General features: G+C 41.8%; 1 protein-coding gene across 1 annotated transcript in view; it reads right to left on the bottom strand.

Moving 5' to 3' along the window:
* Positions 1-5232: 5232 nt before the first annotated feature.
* The window catches only part of pik3cg (phosphatidylinositol-4,5-bisphosphate 3-kinase, catalytic subunit gamma), a gene marked incomplete at its 5' end in the record, with an annotated part of 14878 nt that continues 302 nt past the window's right edge, over positions 5233-19808 (bottom strand). The window contains 22 exons of the mRNA XM_079655680.1: positions 5233-6916; positions 7458-7539; positions 7694-7851; positions 8015-8126; positions 8979-9109; positions 9198-9288; positions 9364-9510; positions 10317-10420; positions 10539-10620; positions 10693-10836; positions 11255-11320; positions 13516-13651; positions 13740-13838; positions 14591-15020; positions 15655-15742; positions 15833-15940; positions 16372-16559; positions 16640-16809; positions 16911-17011; positions 17084-17170; positions 17520-17782; positions 17857-18028. Of these exons, the coding sequence (XP_079511806.1) occupies positions 6717-6916; positions 7458-7539; positions 7694-7851; positions 8015-8126; positions 8979-9109; positions 9198-9288; positions 9364-9510; positions 10317-10420; positions 10539-10620; positions 10693-10836; positions 11255-11320; positions 13516-13651; positions 13740-13838; positions 14591-15020; positions 15655-15742; positions 15833-15940; positions 16372-16559; positions 16640-16809; positions 16911-17011; positions 17084-17170; positions 17520-17782; positions 17857-18028 (3159 nt within the window). The 3' untranslated portion in view covers positions 5233-6716. The remainder of the gene's footprint in view (positions 6917-7457; positions 7540-7693; positions 7852-8014; positions 8127-8978; positions 9110-9197; positions 9289-9363; positions 9511-10316; positions 10421-10538; positions 10621-10692; positions 10837-11254; positions 11321-13515; positions 13652-13739; positions 13839-14590; positions 15021-15654; positions 15743-15832; positions 15941-16371; positions 16560-16639; positions 16810-16910; positions 17012-17083; positions 17171-17519; positions 17783-17856; positions 18029-19808) is intronic.

Below are 19808 nucleotides of genomic sequence, written 5' to 3'. Positions count from 1 at the left end.
TTCGCCTCAACTCTGAGTGACTCCAGCTGAGAGGCAGGCCTGGTTTGGTTTGAGTCTGTCAGTCAGCCATACTGCTGGTGGGGAAAGGACTTGGCTCCCTATTAGTTTAGGGCTGCCCGGTCTAAACGCTCCTTCAAATGGCTGTCTGGTCAACATAAACTGCAACTTGTTGTGAACGCTGCACTGCTCATGTGTAACAGAGCAGCTGGCTGATTGGGTGTTCTGCTGGGGAATTACGGGCACACAGAGACAAGCAGAGATTATTGGGCCTCTAATGTGCATTAATCACTGCACCTTCTGTTCAGGTTTAGCTGCAAACCTGAGGGACTCTTTAAGGTCCCATACATTGAGATTAAGACCATGAAGAGGCATCCGAATGCAAATGAAATGTCTAAAATGAGGGGATAATGGCAAATCACATCAGGCACGGGTGACATAAAGGATTAGCCTTCATTACCAGTCGCTACTTACTAGGTCCTTAAGTTCAAGTGCAGCCTCACATAATCAGGCTGATACCAGCTGAACAATGACAGAAAATCTGTTCATTCATATACAAAAATATATCAAAGAATATTAGAAAGGGTTGAGGTGTCACGTAATTTTAAATATTAGTTATAGATTTTACAATTTAAAAAAAAAGAAAAAGAAAAGGTGTTGTGTATGGGAATTCAACCCAAATAGGATCATAAATTAAAAGCGGATTGATTTAATCTGCAGATTACAAAATCTGTTTTCTTAAAAGCATTATCTCGGCTCAGTGATAGGATAGGATGTCTGTTGCCAAAATGCACCCTGGGAGCTGTAGTTCTGTACTTCTCCCCAGAAGTATTTTTCTATATTTCTATATCTCTGCGACACGTACGCCAAGGTATTAATTTCCCTTTGCCCATTTCAGGGAATAATTGATGAAATGAATGATGAAACAAGCTGCCTGCAGGGTGGTGTGATTCTACTTTGTGCCAGTCTAATTGCTTGGCCAACATCCTCAACTAATTGTACGGTAACTGATGCTACATACAGAAAGAGTGTGAGAGGCAGTGTTGGGTGACACACACACACTCTTATTCTGTCAGTAAGGGTATCTGATGTGGCACATGCAGCAGCTGCCGCACACACACACAGCGGCACAAACACACACACAAATACATCTTCATTTTGAGTGTTCAGTTACAGCCGGTGCGGATATGTTCAGGGTGTTAAATATTAAAGGCTGGAATATTAACGGCTGAGTGTTGTAATCTAGGAAACCACCTAAAGGTCAAGTTCGGAATAAATGCTGCTCTGTGCTCATGTGGGCGATTTAATTGTTGTGTAGCCTGCCCAGATAAATATTCTGAACGGTCACTTTAAGATTCACGATTATTCAAGCTCTATCTGAACCAGTTATGTTGCTAAATAGCACTGAGAAGTAGCTAACGGATTTGTTTTGGATTGAATAGAACAAGGTGAACCAAAAACATGTGTATGGTTGGACGATCCCTGCATCCTTGGGGCACTGAAAAAAGGTTGACTTTTATTTGTATGGCGTCATGCAGTGACAAGTCCAGGTCCTACATTTGCAACCTTATGTCACATGCTTCCATTGAAAATGACGTGCAGCCTGTTGTTGGTTGTAGTGTGAGCCACAGTGGCTAGGCTACAGTGGTAGTGGTGGGTCTAATCAGAGCCGGCCCGACCCATTAAGCGACATAAGCGGCCGCTTAGGGCCCCGCAGCCACTAAGGGCCCCCTAGCAAAAAAAAAAGAAATTAAAAAAATTAAATAATCTCAGTACACTGTCGCCGTGATAAGTATGTTTGATTAATATGTTAATATGCCTAGATTGCCTACTCTCAAAGTCATGTATTATATGATTGAGTCAATCATATAATACATTAACCGTGCTTTACCTGAACCTCATCATGACACAAGAGAGGACGGCAGGATCGTAATTTCCTGTGTTCAGTGAATGCAACAGCGGCAAGACACCGGACCAACCTGAGAGTTGAATGGAAATAAACATCTGTCTTATTGGCTCACAGGTACCTATCCTGTGAGCTGTGACAATGTTTAAACTATCAGTCAGACTCAGAGTTTTTGAAGATGGACATAAGAAAATGTTTTCTTAAAAAAGACGACAATTCTCAAGTGGTGGCTCACACAACAACCCCAGAGCCACCAGTTAAGCCAGGTGAACAAGGTATGTAAATGTCAGTAAACTTCCAAGTTATGCGAACATGTAAGCAAAGCATAAATTACAGCTACGTTGACGTTACTTTGAATCGCGGGGGTAAGCTAAACCGTTAGCAAGTAGCTATAGCTAGCCAGATATATTAAATGAACACTTTGTCATACAATCTAAATGTAATGTTTTTTAGCGTTACCTGGTGATTTCAAAGAAGGCTCTCTGGAAAATGTTAACTTACTGTTCGACATGAAGCTAGAAGCTACCTTACAGTACACAGTTGATCCTGAATCCTGTCAGTTAAAGTGTTTCATAGTTAGCTTAGCTAAGCATCAACCTAGCACTGAAATATATGGATGTTATGTGACAGTATTTCTGAGAAAAAGTCAGCTGAAATGGTGGCATGCCACTGCTTTACGTGTCGACAGCATGTTTGAACGTATTTGCAGCAGTAAATGTGGCTGTTTGGCCACTGACGTTGCCATAACAACACCTTAATTTAAATGTGCAACCTCTTTTTGTGACAGATTTTTGCATGAAATTATAATTCTTCTGAATGATATTCCTATTGACAGCTAGTTTCTATGTGAACATTATGAGATGGGCAGCCAGAGAGAATAAATGAAAAACAGTTGTGAAATACTAGATGACAAGACAAGAATACAGTTTAAAAGGGGAGTGATTTTTAAAATATCCATTAAGAAAAATCTGCTTACAGTTCTGTTTCATATGGGTGTTGAGAGATGTATCCATAGATCTCTTAATTTTGCACTCAAAGTGCACCAGATTGATTTTAACTTCAATATTTAAAAAAAAATCTTCCAGGGGGAGCATGCCCCCGGACCCCCCTAGAGGAGGTTAGGTCCACAGTGTTTACATTCTTATTTATACAATATGTGTGCTTATGCTAACATCATAAGACAAAAGTTGGTTCCGTGGTGTGTAGTGAGAACGCGCTAGAGTGAGGGGGGCCCCCAAGCCAAAGCTTGCTTAGGGCCCCAAAAAGTCTAGGGCCGGCCCTGGGTCTAATCTAGTGAGGTGGGCTGAAGATCGGAAGGTTGTGAGTTCAAATCCCGCCAGGAACACCAGCACTAGTGTGCCCTTGAGTAAGGCACTTAGCCCTTAGTCACTCCAGGGAGAATGTCCCTGTAATCGGTAATTGTAAATCAGCTTTGGATAAAAGCGTCAGCTAAATGAAATGTAATGTACAGTCTGCATGTGGTTAGCTTAGCATAACGTCAAAGAGCTAGGCTAGCAAAACTAGCAAGTTACAAAATCTGCCAACCAGCCCTTCTGAAGCTCACAAATGAACTTGTGAGTTCTAGTAAATGTAATATCATCAGAAATAATGCAAAATGGTTAACTTTACAGGGTTGAGTGCCCCCCTTTACACCAGCCCCCATAAATCTGTAGAGACACACGTTGTCTTTACTTTCACTGCGCAATTTATTTGATCAAGTGCTCGACCCGAAGCTTTTATCGTCACAGCTTGTACCTCACACTGAAGCTGTCATTTTGAACCAAAATACATTAAAATGTATAGAGTGTTCTGCAGCAGTTCATACATTTAAAAAAGCAGCCTCAGTCGAGACGACACAACCTACAACTTGTAAAATACCCAAATAATACCACAACAGCTTAAAAGGAGATCTTTTCACAGCAGACATGAATCTGAAAGGCTCAACCTGCAGCGACAGCCCGCTAAATGTTCTGACACAAATTACACCAGTCAGATATTAATCAGTCTCAACCTCCTTCAAACTGCATGACAAGAATCTCGCAGAAATGTGGCCCAATTCAGGCTCAAATAGGGCATCTGAAATGTCAAATTGCTTGGAAGAGAGACAGAAGGCTCACATTCAAAGTCAATGCAAATATAAGGGTGAGCACAAACAGATGCGAATGTACACAGCGGCACCAATTGAAGCAAAGTTATATCACATTGAGGGAGATATTGGTCATACAGCCAAAAAAATAGTAATCGAAGAATTACATTTTGGGAAATAAAACAAGGTTTGAAAGCACATTTGCACAGTTTTAGGATCTCACCTAATCATGATGAGGCTAAGGGAAGAAAAAAAAGTAGGAAAGGTTTAGTAATAGCTCAAATGCCTCTTACAACCCATTTAGCAGATAGCATTTCCTTGCCAAAAGAAAGCATGTTATGCTAAAAAGGAAGATGGAGACAAGTTCAGCAGCTGGAGATCACACTGCGATTTCAGAGGTTACCATGAAATCTGTTCTCAAAGCCGTAAATAGAGTGAAGTGCCTCATGCCCACACATCTCAATCACATACATGTCAGAATGTACACACACGCACCTGTGAGGACCATCAATACTAATTCACTTCAACCCAGGCCTGACCCAGAAATAACCCAGGCTGGAGGCCCCCACTCTCAAGGCTCCTCACATGGGCACACACTGTGATTTCCCCCGCTGTCTGATCTGGTTCATGTCTTCCTGGAGAGGAACCAGAGATAATAGAGAGAGGGAATCGATCCTCGACGCTCCACTTTGTTCCATTTTTCTCAAACCTGTCGGAGCAGACTGAAGCTGGGATTCAATAAAAGCTACAGAGTATGTGAAACTGGTGTCATGTCTTCCAAATCATTCTGTTACTAATTGGAAAGCCTAAGTCGGACCAGCAAAAATATTTTTGTTTTAAAGATCTTCAAGTGGTTTGTAACCTTGGTATTGATGCATTCAGCTATAACTGGACAAGCAGCCTTTCTATGAGGAAAAAAACAAATGTGTCTCAGAAGTATAGTTGTGTTCGAGGGAGAGGAGAAGGATGAAAAGATAAATGGGAAGCTGACAGGAAGGAAGACGTTTGAGAGCAAGTGGAGTAAATGCTCGGTATGGTGTAAGTGTTGATGTTGCTCCATCTTGTGGTAAATGTCAGTTATTATCACAGTTAATATTTGCAATGATTTTGATGAGCTCAGGATCAGAGTAACTCCTTTCTGAGACACGATGTGAGCGAGGGAAAGTCTGACTAACACATCATGTGAAAGGTCTGATACCAGCACATCAAATTAAGTTATTTCCAGAATCACTGATTGGAAGCATTTACAGTCACAAAAGGCTTTATTACAAAACGTTTTTTCAGAAAAAATTGAAATGCAAGCCATAGAACAAATACTGCTGATGCTAATGATGCTAAAAAACAGGGAAGTAACTTGGGCTCATGAAAAAAAAAAGGACGCTATTCATACATACACAATCTGTGGTGGTGTCAGTCACTGTTGGGATTTATGTCTGTCATAATAAAAAATATAGACAAAAAAACGTGTTTCTTTCAGTCAAAGTTGTTTCCTTGATTGTATTTTTAAGAAATATTACGATTGAGATTTAAAATTGAGTGATTGTATTGATGGCAGTAACAAATTATTATTAGTATATTCTCAAAATATACTTATATCTCCACATACTATAAAAAGTGAGCACAGCACTGACCAGCATGTGCCACAGGTCAACAACAGCAAACATTTTGCATGATTACATTTCACTTTTAATACAACATTTGGGATTTTTTTTTTTTTTTTTTAAAGGTCCCATGACATGGCCATTTCTACTGATCATAATTCCATTGTTGAGGTCTACTAGAATAGATTTACATTGTTCAATGTTCAAAACTCACATTTGTTTCTCATACAGCATCTCTGTATAGTATGTGTATTCACTGTCTGTCCTAAACGTCTTGTTGGAGCTCCTGCCCCCCCCCCCCCCCTCCCTATGAGCCCACTTTACTCGCTACAGGGTGTACTTTGAGGGTTTGTGACTCTGCAGACCGTTTACTGTACACGCATAAAAAGCTACATAAGGGGACGGGTAATAACCGGAAAAGCATGTCATGCAAATGGAAATTGTTGTTGATAATGTAAATATTACAACTCTCACCTCAAACACGACATTGATATTACAGCGTTTTAAAACCAGGAACAATTCCTTGCACAGTGTTTTTAAAAAGCAAATGTTTTGAATATAAAATCACTTAACGGATGAATCCTTTAAAGATGGAGTCAAGGGACACTGCTTCAGCCAGAATGAAATGTTAACTAAATGTGTCTGTTCAGCAGGAAATGACTTTGACTCGAAACAGGAAGTAGCTTGACTCTGTGATCGGGCAAAGACTTGGGCATTTATAGTCATTGTAAAAAAACTCATTTTAATGTTTTTGAGTTTTTAAAACTTGGTCCAAGCAGTGCAATAAAACAGGCAGAATGTATCTTCCTCCTCACTACGAAATCAAATAAACCAGATTTAATTTATTGTGCACGAGTGCTGTACCACAGTTTAAAAGTAGTTTTGCTCTTAAAGTTCCAGCCTTTTTCCATACAGCAGTATAAATCCATCTCTTGGTTATCAATCTCTCATTATTCTTCCCTATAAATATATTTTTTGTTGAAATGACAGGTAGTCTGAAAATCTGTTTTAGCAAAAATCATTGTGCGATTAATTTGAAATGTTCAGTCTTCAGTTGAAATGTGGCATAAGACTTGTTTACTTCAAATGAAGAAACAGAAAGGGTCCGAAGGGTAATGAAAGAGTCCTAAGTGGAGCGTTTCTCCACGCCCTGCTTGATGCCCAGCACCAGATGAACGAACCAGTTGATCTGAACCATCCAGCCCTTCTCCCTGCAGATCTCAATCTGGTCCAGCAGGTGGCGCTGCGCCTCCTCCTCGCTGCGGCCCACAGTCAGCGCCTCCCGGATGTACTCAATGTCCTCCTTACTGGTCAGCTGGGGCATGCCTGGTGATGGTACAAATATAAGAGAATCACTTTTCAGACTCTCATATGAGCATTTATTAATATATCTGCCATTCATTATCTCAAAAATACATGGAGTGAACGAGTCAGCTAGTTTTATATACAAAAGTAAACTTGAATCTGAGCCTAAAACACAGCGGGTGTGCGGGTGAGACAAGTGGAAAAAGGCCATGATTATATTTCAGTCACACTGTTAGTTTTTATGCACCCCAAAAATGGAACAATCTTCCCAAAAACCTGAGGTCTTCACCGTTGTTTTTAAACTATTCTGTACCTCTTCTATGCATGGTTTTTATGAATCTGTTCTTCCATTTTGTTTATTTATTGTGTTCCTTTCTTTTGTCTTCTTCTTAAGTGTTAATGTTGATGTAAAGCACTTTGAATTGCCTCTGTGTCTGAAAATGTGCTAACGTACCTTACCTTGATATTTCAAGTAAATAAATTGTGTGAACAAACAGGTTTTGTTGTGCTGTGAAAGAGCACTCAACAGAAAGCTTTGAGTTTTATCAGAGGGAAGTGTTACCGGTCATCAGCATCATGGAGAAGAGGATGATGAGCAGGTTGGTGTGGTGCCGTAGGGCGAGGTACGCCTTCACACACACGTCCTGAGACACAGAGAAAGCAGGTATAATACAGCAAAGTGTGTATACTTGTGGATAACGCAGGAGATTTGACACATGAAGGGCATGGGATGTTTGTGTAATTGCATTATGACATGTTAAATAATGGTGGGTTTAGTGCATTAGTGATTTAATGCACCTGGAACTTCAAGAAGTGAGGGCTGCTTTTCTTCCCGGATGTTCCCATGACATACAGGAAGTCTGGTGTGAGCACGAAGGGAACCCACTCCTTACTGATTCCCATGAAGCTCTTGTAATTCCCCAGGATGTGCCCAAAGTCGATGTGGAAGAGATTCCCTGCAGGAACACAATAGAAGTTCGTTTTTAGACCTGTCTTTAGTTTTCTGCGTTTCCTGAACTACTTGCTTCCCTTTGACATGTGATGCACATTTACAAAAGCCAGTGGGAAATGGCTGCATGATTATATTTATTTCTGATTCCAGACAAAAGCAGTCAGTACCAGATTCGGTGATCATGATGTTGTCGTTGTGGCGATCCCCGATCCCCAGGACGTAGGTAGCCACGCAGTAGCCCCCGCAGGAGTACAGGAACTTCTCCACCGCCTGCTGGAACTACAGGGGATAACATATTGTGAACTTCCTGCGTTATTCTCCCAGTTCAACTCCTCTTTAGTCTCTGGAGCTGTAGACTGGACTACTGTCAGCTATGCAAATGTGTAAAACTTCCCTCTTCCATCAAGTTTCACCGTGGATATAAACACTGTGCTGTGAAGTATGAGACATGGAAACATAGAAACCAAGGTAATAAAGTAGATGGTTATCATACCGTGTATATTTGCTTATCTACCATATTGATCAAAACAGATACATGTGACTTTCTGAGGTAGAGGTACAGACAGTAACAACTGCAGTATACATTTTCCTTGTTAATAATCATAGGATAATATAATAAAAGCGCACGGCTAATGGTATTTATAAAGTACCTCTTATCTTATCTATTGTGATTCAGTAGTTCTGCAGCTATAGTGCTACAGTTCTAAAAAGGCTTTAGTAATATAAAGAAGTTACATGGTGTTATATATCAGGTTTATATTATATAATTCAGTAATCCTTCTCTTAAGGGACATTTAACTTAATATCCTTTGTGTTGAAATGCAAACTTAGAGATGAAACTGATATCTTAAACCGGGGCAGGAACATCTAAAAAAGAAGATATAGGCCCTGAGACAGGTGTTGGGGCTACAGTGTGTGAGTCTGTGTGTGTTTGTGCTTCCTTCCTGTCTGTCACACAGCCACTTCCTCTTACGTCTGATAAACAGCAACAGCTGGAGCAACCACCATCAAAACATTGAATCCATAAACCACACCCAGCACACAGGTCTACAGAGCAATGCATTAGAAAGTGTTTCAGGTTCAAAACATCTGGATATAGTCCATCAAATTAAGCAGGTCCTGAGGGAGTACCTTGTCCTCGCAGACACACTTGTCCCGCAGCCACTGATAGAGGATTTCATCTTTAAAAGCCCCCGTGCTCCCCACCACACTCTGCTGGATGTTAGCGATGGTGGTGGCGTCCTTCACAATCTCTATCATACCTGCAATACAACAACGGTAGAGGAGGGGTCAATCTCACAGAATGGCTGTAATATTCTCATCTGTAATGTTCTCCGTTGAATGACCGACCTATTCTGTTCCCGGTGGAGATGCAGCCGTACGGCAGCAGGCAGAGATCCAGGGACTCCGTCTCCCAGATGGACTCCATGATCAGCAGGATCTACAGGGACACACGAGTGAACTTTGAGTCCTCCGAGGAGTCACAATGTGTGTGTTACACTGTGACGCCGCTCACCTGCAGGATGAGCATGTCCTGCCTGAGGTCATCCCCGTCTTTGAAGATGATGCCGATGGGGTCCTTGGACAGGGTGGTGGGGTCGGCCCTTTTGAACTGCAGCCACAGCGGCTTCTTCTTAGACGCCATCACTTTACACTGCTCGATCTAAAAGTGCACAAACGGTATGTATCTCAAATAAATATAATATACTATAATAAATGAATATACTCTAACTAACCAATAATGGGTATATCTACTGTAGCTGCTGTTTTTGTTAAAAAAAAAAAAAGGTATATTTTTTTCCGGTCATTTTGCCTTTGGCTTAACTAAAAAACAGATTTAAAAAAGATGATATGGATATATGATAATAACAATAATGATAATTATAATAACTAGAATTATCTTAATTTATATAAAAATAGGATGAGAAATTAAACTGTTTTGTTATCTGAACATGGACTTGTAGGAATTTTTTCTTTTTTTTTTTTTACTTTATTTTCAGCCTGGAAATGGGTGTATGTGTATGTGTACATGTGTATGTATATATAGAATTTAGATGTTCTGTGGGCGTATTTAATTACGGAATTATCTTTTTTTCTTTATCCTGCAACTGGATGACTAACGGGAGAGCTACCTCTGGATAAGATATGCTTTCAGCCCTCCCACTTCTACACATGTTGTTTCTTTATCGGATGTATAAACTGTCTAATTGTTGAAATAGTAGAATAAATAACGTAATAAAAATTAAGAAAGACATATCCACTGTTCATTTCCCTATCTAACACTGGTTTTGTATTTTTGTTATTATTTGCTTTCTACTTGACACCTTGGTGTGTGTGTGTGTGTGTATGTGTATGTGTATGTGTATGTGTATGTGTATGTGTATGTGTATGTGTGTGTGTGTGTGTGTGTGTGCGCGCGTGCGTGCGTGCGTGCGTGCGTGCGTGTGTGTGTGTGTGTGTGTCCCTCACCAGCAGGGCTCCAGCTCTTAGTCCAGGATCGTAAGGGACTCTGAAACTCTTGAGAGAAATGGACGACTGAAGAGTCTCCAGCTTCTGACGCAGCTGAAACACCACTGATACACATACACACACACGGTTGCAGTTTCACTACACAAACTCAAGAACTACACAAAGGAACCAATAGAACATCGATATGAACTTATAACACTCTTTGCTTTTATTCCTCCCGACCTTGTGTAGTAATGTCGTACTTGTCGGCGTACATGGCCTTCATCTCTCGGGTGACTTTCTGCAGAGCCTCCGTCATCTCCACCTGGACAGCATCACTTCATTATTAGCTGATTTGTTATGTACACAGTGTTGTGTTCGAGGACCTCTGCCTCACCTGTTTCCTGAAGTCTTGCAGCATTTCCTCCCCACAGCCTCTGAGGTAGGCCTCCAGCAGCACGGCGTACCTCTGCTGGTAGTGCATGGACTGAGCGATCTCACTGCGCAGGAACCAGAAGAGGAAGTGACCGATACGCTTACTCTGTGGACGGAAAGATTACTCATATAAAAATGATAGTGTGGGTGCAGAGAGCTACGGTCAGACGTGGGCAAGGTGAGTAATGTAAGTGCTTAATGGGGGTATAATTAATGAACATCTACTGTCCTTGAAAACACAATAAAAACATTTGGTCACAATCTTCCTTTATTTTTCCAGAACTTTTTAGATTTGATTACTTTTAAGTACACACACACACACACACACACACACACACACACACACACACACACACACACACACACACACACACACACACACACACACACACACACACACACACACACACACACACACACACACACACACACACACACACACACACACACACACACACACACACACACACACACACACACACACACACACACACACACACACACACACACACACACACACCCACCCTCAGAGCTTTCTTCAGCAGGAACCGGACCAGGGCACTGTCATGGTACGGTTCAAACTTCACTGCCTGAAAAAAAAAAAAAAAAAAGACATTTTATTCGTCAAACAATGCAAGGCATGGCAATGCGGCTTGTTTCTGATAAATGCATCTTCAATTACTTGATTTTGTGGTTTCAAAAACACTTATTTTTTTGTCACAAGGAAGTGTATTTGTTGTCATGTGAAACCCAATTACACCGCCTCTGGATACACGCCAAACCACATGGTGGGAGTCCCATAGAATGCGGCAGGTTGACATTTTGAAAGCGGATGTGAAAAAAGACACATTCAAGACATGGCAAAAACAGGTTTGAATATTGAATAGGGTCGGACATACAGATGCAATCTTTCAATGCCTAGGAGGGGATACACAAATTACAAAAATAACATACACCAGTGGCGAGCCGTTAGGGCCCTCTAGGCGCTCTGTAAGATATTCCCAAAAATAATATTTGAAAACATTAAAAAAAACACATTTATTTTCAAAAAAGAAAAAATTTAATATTTTTTTGTTGTTAAATTTTTCATTAGTTTTACCAAAATAACTTTATTTAATTGTATTTCAAATAACAGAGTCAGAGAGGCCTAGGTATAAAAGTCACGGCTCGCCACTGACATACAAAATAAATGTATTGTATCGGGCGTCTTTGATATTAAAAGCTGTATATTTGAACTACTCTGCGCATGTAAAGGCCCAACAGCAGACAGGTTAGAGTGTGATGATGATGATGATGATGATGATGATGATGATGATGATGATGATGATGATGATGATGATGATGATGATGATGATGATGATGAGAGTGGACATGATATTCACACACAGAGCTCTTTGTGCTCACTGACATGCAAATATGACCTAAGGGAAGCAGAGAGTGGACGGATGGACGGACGGACATACTTAATAAATAGTATATATATAATAAAGCGCTTCTTTGTCGTACAGTAGACTTATGACGCAACAACATTTTTTTTATTGATAAATCCATCACTTTCCTTTCACATTAAATTGTGATTAAGTGAACATGATTAAGTTAGTAAGTATTTTACCCTGTATTTACTTTTTCCCCTGTGTGATTTTGCCATGCTTAGTGTAGAAAGTGAACACATCGGAAATGAAATGAGAGGCGATCTCGGGTATTGTGTTATAAAGAAAGTGTTTTAAATATTTGGGAAAGGATCTAAATCAGTCAAACAAAGTCAGAAGACTACTTCTCTATGAATATATTTGTCTTATATAATACAGAGACAGCAGATTACTGTGGAGTCATTTTCCTATCTTTTCCGTGACAACAGTACATTTGTTATACTGCTCATGCAAAGTCAGCTAATACAGCAAACATGCATCTGTTGACATTTCCATGAGCTGCTGCTTCCTGGGAATCAGGAGAGTGAGGCTCAGAGTCAACAAAGCACTTTACTCTGGTCACTAGCATCTTTTTCTGCAGGCAATCCTCTGGTTGCTCAACAATGTCAAATGAATAGAATATAACCACAGATATATTAAAGGTCTCCTATTATACTATTTGTAGGCATATATTATAGGTCTCAGATATATACAAAATATGTCTATGGCGTGTTTTGCTCAAAATACCAAACAGAGACTAGGGCTGCTCAATTAATCGTATTTTAATCGTATTTTAATCGCGATTACGATTATGGCTTGGAACGATTACGAAAACAATGTAATCGAAATAAAACGATTTTTTTTTTTTTATTATTATTATTAACTTTTGTTTTATTTTTTTATTTTTTTAGTTGAATTATACTTAAAGTTCAAGGTAACCAACTGTAAAAATATACTGTTCAAAAACAATTTCTCCAATAAATGGATTTTTTCAAAGTCAATGAATAATCGCATTTTAATAATCGCAATTACAATTATTGACCCAAATAATCGAGATTATGATTTTTGCCATAATCGATCAGCCCTAACACAAACCATATTACTTCCTAAACACGTCGTGCATTGTTTCTGATAGCGACGTTTCTGATAGGGTGTAAAGCCAGCCTACATTTCTGATATTACGTCATATCGGACGCAAATCTGGATCAGCTCTTTTGTACCCCCGTTTTTAGAGATGTGGGTACGGAGGAAAAGAGAAAGGGTTGTATTTGCGGACACTTTGTGAGTCTCCTGACACACCGGGGACACATATGTATGTATAAAAGACAACTGGAAGAAATGCTTAGCCTAAAGACAGAGATGGTGAAGAGCATCACCTGGACGAGCTGAAGGAGGTATCGGAGCACATCGTCGTCCTCCAGAGTCTCCAGCTTCCTGACGGCCATGGAGCGGACCTGAGCATCTGAGTAGTGACAGTCCAGCATCTGCATGGCCAGACCCACATCCAGACCACTGAGCGGGGACAACAAGGGGGACAGCTGAGGGGACACTGAAGCTTCTGAGGACACGTACATATTACGTACACACAATCAGATCTTACCTGCTGTCCCACGCACTGCTGCGCTCCAGCAGACGATGCGTTGCCAGGACGTCTTCCTGTTTCCCCCACCTGACTGAGGCCAGCAGCTTAGGGTAGGCCCTGAGGAGAGACAGGAGGACATGTCTATCAGTAAGAGATCTTCTAGTCAGAGGGGATGGGTAATGAAGGCTAAAGAATTTGATTTGATTTATTTCGAACATGTGAAAAAATAATACAAAAATAATAATAATAATGAAATGATACTTATGATATTGTACAAACTTAAGCAGTACCAAATTAATAAATAAGAATATTATTGACTTACAAATTATATATAAACAAATATATAATTAATTACACATCCGAAAAAGGGTGGGAAGAAGTTTACACTTATTTAATCCCACCCCTTCTCCCAAAAACAAAATGATTAACTTCTTTTTTTTGTCTAAATGTACATACAATATACATTTACAATTATAAATAGAGTATATCCTTATTACTGCAATATATATATGTATTATTCTTTTACGTTGTATGTCATATTTGATAAGAAACATATAAAAGACTATTTTTTTACATCCACCATCCAAACAAAACAAACCATAAAAACAACAAATAAATAAATAAACAAATACATAAAAGAGGTCAATGGTAATCAAGAAAAGATCAAATAACAACCAAATAAATAAATAAATAAACACCCAGTTATCATTCAACAATTTCATCCCTGTATCCCTGAAGATCATGTCCTTATACCTTTTTTTAAACAGGTGTACGTGAGGACATCCCCTGAGCTCCTCATTCAAAGGCTGAGCATTCCCTAAGCAGTTGGTCCCTAGCATTGTGCACCACATAAAGAATGAAACAAGTACCTGGGATCGCGCATACACTCGGTCCTGAAGTGCCACAGCAGCTCCTTGTCCTCCGGGCTGAGGGGGTGGAGGGGGTCGGTGTTCACGATGGCTGCAAACTGCTTCTTCAGATGGTTGGGCATCTCTCTCTGGCCGCGCTCCCCCTCAGCCTCCTCGCCGCCGCCCCCGCCCCCGTCCCGACACACGTCCCGGCTCTTGGGCAGCACCACGGGGTAGCAGTACTTGTCCAGCAGGATGGCGATGGCCATGGCGGACGCCTTGTCGGGGTTGGTGGCCGAGGTGAGCTTGTCGGCGTTGATGCTGCTGCTGCTCTCCTCGCTCTTCTCCGGCATCTTCCACATGTGCAGGATGAACTCGCCCTGGCGCAGCAGGGAGCGGTGGTCGATCAGCAGCAGGTTGACGTAGTACAGGAGACGACTCTTGGTCTTTCCTGAAAGAACCACACACGCACACAGACACTCTGTTAACACCATGTTGAACTCTCTACCCACTCAGATCAAAGACATACCACCTTTACAGCTCTCTTAAAAACATGGTTCACTGAAACCTACACCTGCAGTCACTAGTCTGTGTTGAATATGGCGTGTGTGTTAGATGTTGTGTTACATGTTGTGTTACATGGTGTGATCATGGATGTTGCCCCTCGTTTCTGTTATGTGATTGTGATGTGCTTAATGTGACATGTACTGTATGTAGTACGTGTATTCTTCTCTTTTATCTTTTGCAGCAACAAAACAGCAACAACAGCCGGAAATGAGCAATGTTGGCTAAAGACAGTTGATCAATAGGGACTGTCCACGACACTATAAACAAATAAACTAAACTAAACCGCAATAAACCGTATGTAATTGTGTCTTAATATACATTATTTAATTACATATTCTGTACATATCATATTCTATTTACATGTATATAGACTTCTTGCACTATTTTTTATTTTTTATTATCTATGTTGCATTGTTGGAGGAGCTCAGGTCAGAAGAATTTCATTGCCAAAACCGTTGAATTGAGATTTGAATTTGACTGTCAACATGGCGCGGTTACACAATGTTAGCGAACCTCACCTTCATGGCTGCCTGTTGATGGAGCAGTATCCTGGTAGGACAAGGTCCCCTTAGAGGTTGGGGTTAGGGGCTGCTTCCCACAGATCACCTGGGACCAGAGCCGGTAGTTAGTGGAGAAGTCAAATGGCCGACATAGTTCTTGCATTCACCCTTACCCGTCCTCTGATGGAATTGTTACCTGCAGGTTCAGGCGTGCTCCTTTCGGTAGGTCCCTGATCTTTATGTTGAACTCCAACCAGCAGTTCCACAGCACTTCTTCGTTGAAGTTCTTAGAGGACGTCCTCTCCTGAGAAACAAAAACACAGGGTTGAATCCGCTGTACAAAATGAATGTGTGTTTTTCACAAATGCTCACATGGTAACATCAACATGTCATGGTGGCCAATGTTGGCGCAATTTCCCTTTAAAGGATTGACATACTGTCCTCTATGGTTGTTTTTTCGGTTCACCTGCGGGATTCAAATGACCTTCCTGCAGTAAATGTTAACAGGAAACACCACTGCACTTTTGTTTTATTTCATCTGATGAATATCTGCCTCACAGCTTCCTCTCTTTCAGCTGAATAAATTACTGCCAATGCAAAGTTAACAATAAAGCACTTAAAGAGGCCTTATTATGCTTTTTGGGATTCGTCCCTTTCCCTCAGTGTGTTATTTAGCTTGTTTTGCATGTGAATGGTCTGAAAAGGCTCAGATCCCAAAGTTCCTCTCTGGATTACCTGAGCTAAGAGCTGCTGGCCGTGGAAGATGCTGGCTTCTATGAAGACGATGAGCTCTGGGACTTTGGGGAGGGATGGGATGTCGATCCCCAGCACCTTCACTCTGAACTTCCTGTTGCAGTCCCACATGGAGATGGTGAACACGCGCTCATGGTCCTTCTCATCGATTGTCAGCTGCTCATGGGTACCTGGCAAAGAAGCGTGCATGATGTACGTGCTCCAGCATCAAATCCACACAGACGGCGTGTTTAACCTCACAGCAGCTTACCTGCCACTCCGGTGCAGTCATCCACTTGAGCCCAGTTCTCCTTCTGAACCAGGTCCAGGTCTGGATCAGGGGCGTCCTCCAGAGCCAGGTGGATCTCCTCCCCGTTCTTCAGACTCTGACGGACCCAGTTGAAGTCCTGCAGAGGTTTATCCCCGTACAGGTACTCCTCCCTGAGCGAACACACTTAAAACGTTATCTTTTTCAAACTACCACCAGTGAATTACTCATCAATGCACACTTTGTTATATTGTCTTAATGAGCGAGTAGCTACCTTCCACACACACGGAGCACAAAGTCTGCCTCACATGTGTCCTCAGGAATTCCCAGCAAAGCTTTCTTACTCGCCGTCTTAGCGAAAAAGCTCAGCAGTACCTGAACAAGATGAAAATGTTACAGTGACAAGTTGTAAGCTAGTGAAAGGTGTGAATATGCAGCTCTGTGTACCTGTGCTGGCGTGTCACGGATGGACACTTTGATGGTCTGGCTGGCCGTGCCGATGTGGATCACCAGCAGGATGTTACCGTTACTGACCTGAAGGAGGAGGAGCTACAGTTAACTACGGTACCAGACAAAAGTTTGGACAAGCCTTCTCATTCGAAGGTTTTTATTTATTTGAAATAAATAGATTTCCTCATGAAGCTGACTGAGAGAAGCCAAGAGTCTGCAAAGCTGTCATCGAGGCAAAAGAGGGCTACTTTGAAACAAATTAAATATAAATCACATTCTTCTTTGTTTAACACTTTTCTGTTTACTACATAGTTCCATGTGTGTTGACTGGCACTGTGAATGAAAGCTTTACCCACAGGAAAGGTGGCATGAAGGGCAAAATAAAGCAAAATGATAAAACCACTGAACTCCAACATCAGCCTCCCACACACACCTTGTTGAGCAGGCGCTCCGGCAGCACCTTGCGGGTCACCCAGGGGTCCATGGAGTAGAGTTTAGGGTCTCGGTCAGACAGCTCGATGCGCCGCGGGGTCAGCAGCTTCCTGCGGGTGAACTCCAGCTCGTCGTCGTGCACGTTGCTGACGTCCGTCACGTCGTAGGCGATCAGGTAGTTTAGGTATCGCTGGTACTGCAGGGACTCGTCTGAGGGCTGGGGGCGGGGGAGCAGCTGGATCCGCCCCACCTCTTTCTTCAGGGCTTCAAAAAACAAAACAAATGTTTTACATCATTTCATACTCACATTGGGAATTCACTCTGTCGGCGGATGCTACCTCTCCAGTAGCGGATGCAGTCCAGCGTCTGGAACACCTGGTGCTTGTCGTAGATCTCACACACGTTGCCTTTCTTCTGGTAGAGCAGGATGCAGTGGTCCGGGGAAAACCTCTGGTAGAAGTCCGGACAAAGGTTCAGAGTCACCGCCTTCAGCCACACCTGAGCTTTCACCTGCAAACACCACACAATGATGTCATGTTTGTTAAAGATCTCCAGTCATGCTATTTGTAGGCATATATTATGGGTCTCTATATAAAAACATGTCTATGATGTGATCACCCATTCTAGCCATGCCTCATATCCCTCTATTTCAGCCTTGTTAGAGAAATGCTGATTCTGGGTCCTTAGCTTTAAAGGTCCCATGTCATGCTTTTCCGGTTATTACCCGTCCCCTTGTGTGTTATGAAGGTTTTTCTGCATGTAAACGGTCTGCAGAGTCAAAACCCTCAAAGTACACCCTGTAGCGAGTAAAACTCTAAAACAGAAAATACCTCCCCAAAATGCCTCGTTGGTGAAACCTCATCATGACGTCATCATCCATTTGATTCTTCCGGGTACGTGCTTACGAAAGCACGTACCCGGAACTAAATGGGCCAATCCTTGGAGCCGTTACGTTACGTCCGCGGAGTCGTTACGTTAAGCCCCCGCTGATTGGTCCAAATTGACCAATCCACACACACACACTCAGTGCAGGCAGCTCTGCTGATCTCTCCTCCCTGGCTGCAGGCTGATAACAGACAGTTGGGATCGCGCGAAATTCTCTCTGCAGACCCATTCTCACAGCGTTTATCAACCTATAAACCTTTTTCTTACTCAATATCAAGCCACACTTATTGTTTTTATTTCGGCTGTGACTTTGTGTGTGTTCAGGTTGAGTTTGGCTGTGTATCGCTAAACAAGGAAATCACGGAGGGAGGGGGAGCTGCAGCGAGCCGTTTAGTGGAGAAAGGGAATACTGCTGAATACACATACACACAATACACATTATGATCAGTGGAACTGACACCTCTCCTTTAAAAAAAAAGAAGAGGGGGGGGGGGGGGGGGGGGGAGCTTATGCCTGCTCAGAATTCTTGGTCTCCTTGGTTTTCTGCTGAGCTGTCCAGTCTCCTTCATGAGAGAAACAAGGCCTGGGCAAAGGCTAGGAAATCAGGCTCAGAGGTAGAATGGCTGCGTTTTAGGCAGCTAAGAAATAGCTTCACTTCACATATCAAAAGTGCTAAATCAAAGTACTATCTGTCAGTAACCACAAAGAATCGGAATAATCCTGGACAATTTTGGAAAGCCATTAAATCGTTATCCACCGGTGATATCCGTAATGAGCTACCTCCGTGCCTTACCACAGCATCTGGCTCTATATCGGACAGGGCTACTATGCTAAATTGCTTTAAATGAGCATTTTGTGTCCTGTGGCCCTCTATTTGATTCTGTCACTAACTCTGCTTCTGTGAACACTACAGTCTGTGACTCTGAAAAACGTATGTTGTAAAACCCTTTTAGTTTTACTCCTTTCACTGTTGATGTTGTTCGTGAAGCTTTAAACCAAGTTAGATCCTAAGAAACCGGCTGGCCCGGACAACGTAGAACCTTTCTATTTAAAGATAGCTGCAGATTTTATTGCTCCACCTCTCACTACTCTTTTTAACCTCTCCCTCAGCACGAACACAATTCCAAAATTGTGGAAGTCAGCGTATGTCTTGCCTTTGCTAAAAGGAGGGGAGGCCACCTTATTAAATAATTATAGGCCCATCTCTAAGTTGTCAGTTCTGGCTAAGGTTCTTGAACGCTTAGTGAGTGAACAGGTAAAGGCTTCAGAAAGCAACACAGCACCATCACTGCCACAATGAAAGTGGTGAATGATGTGGCAAGTATTTTAGATAATAAGCAGAGTTGTGCAGCTCTATTTATTGACCTTTCCAAAGCATTTGACACCGTCGATCATCGCATTTTAA

This window comes from Notothenia rossii, assembly GCF_949606895.1.
Source record: "Notothenia rossii genome assembly, chromosome: 10".
NCBI lineage: Eukaryota > Metazoa > Chordata > Actinopteri > Perciformes > Nototheniidae > Notothenia > Notothenia rossii.
This window is presented reverse-complemented; position numbering and strand designations above follow the sequence as displayed.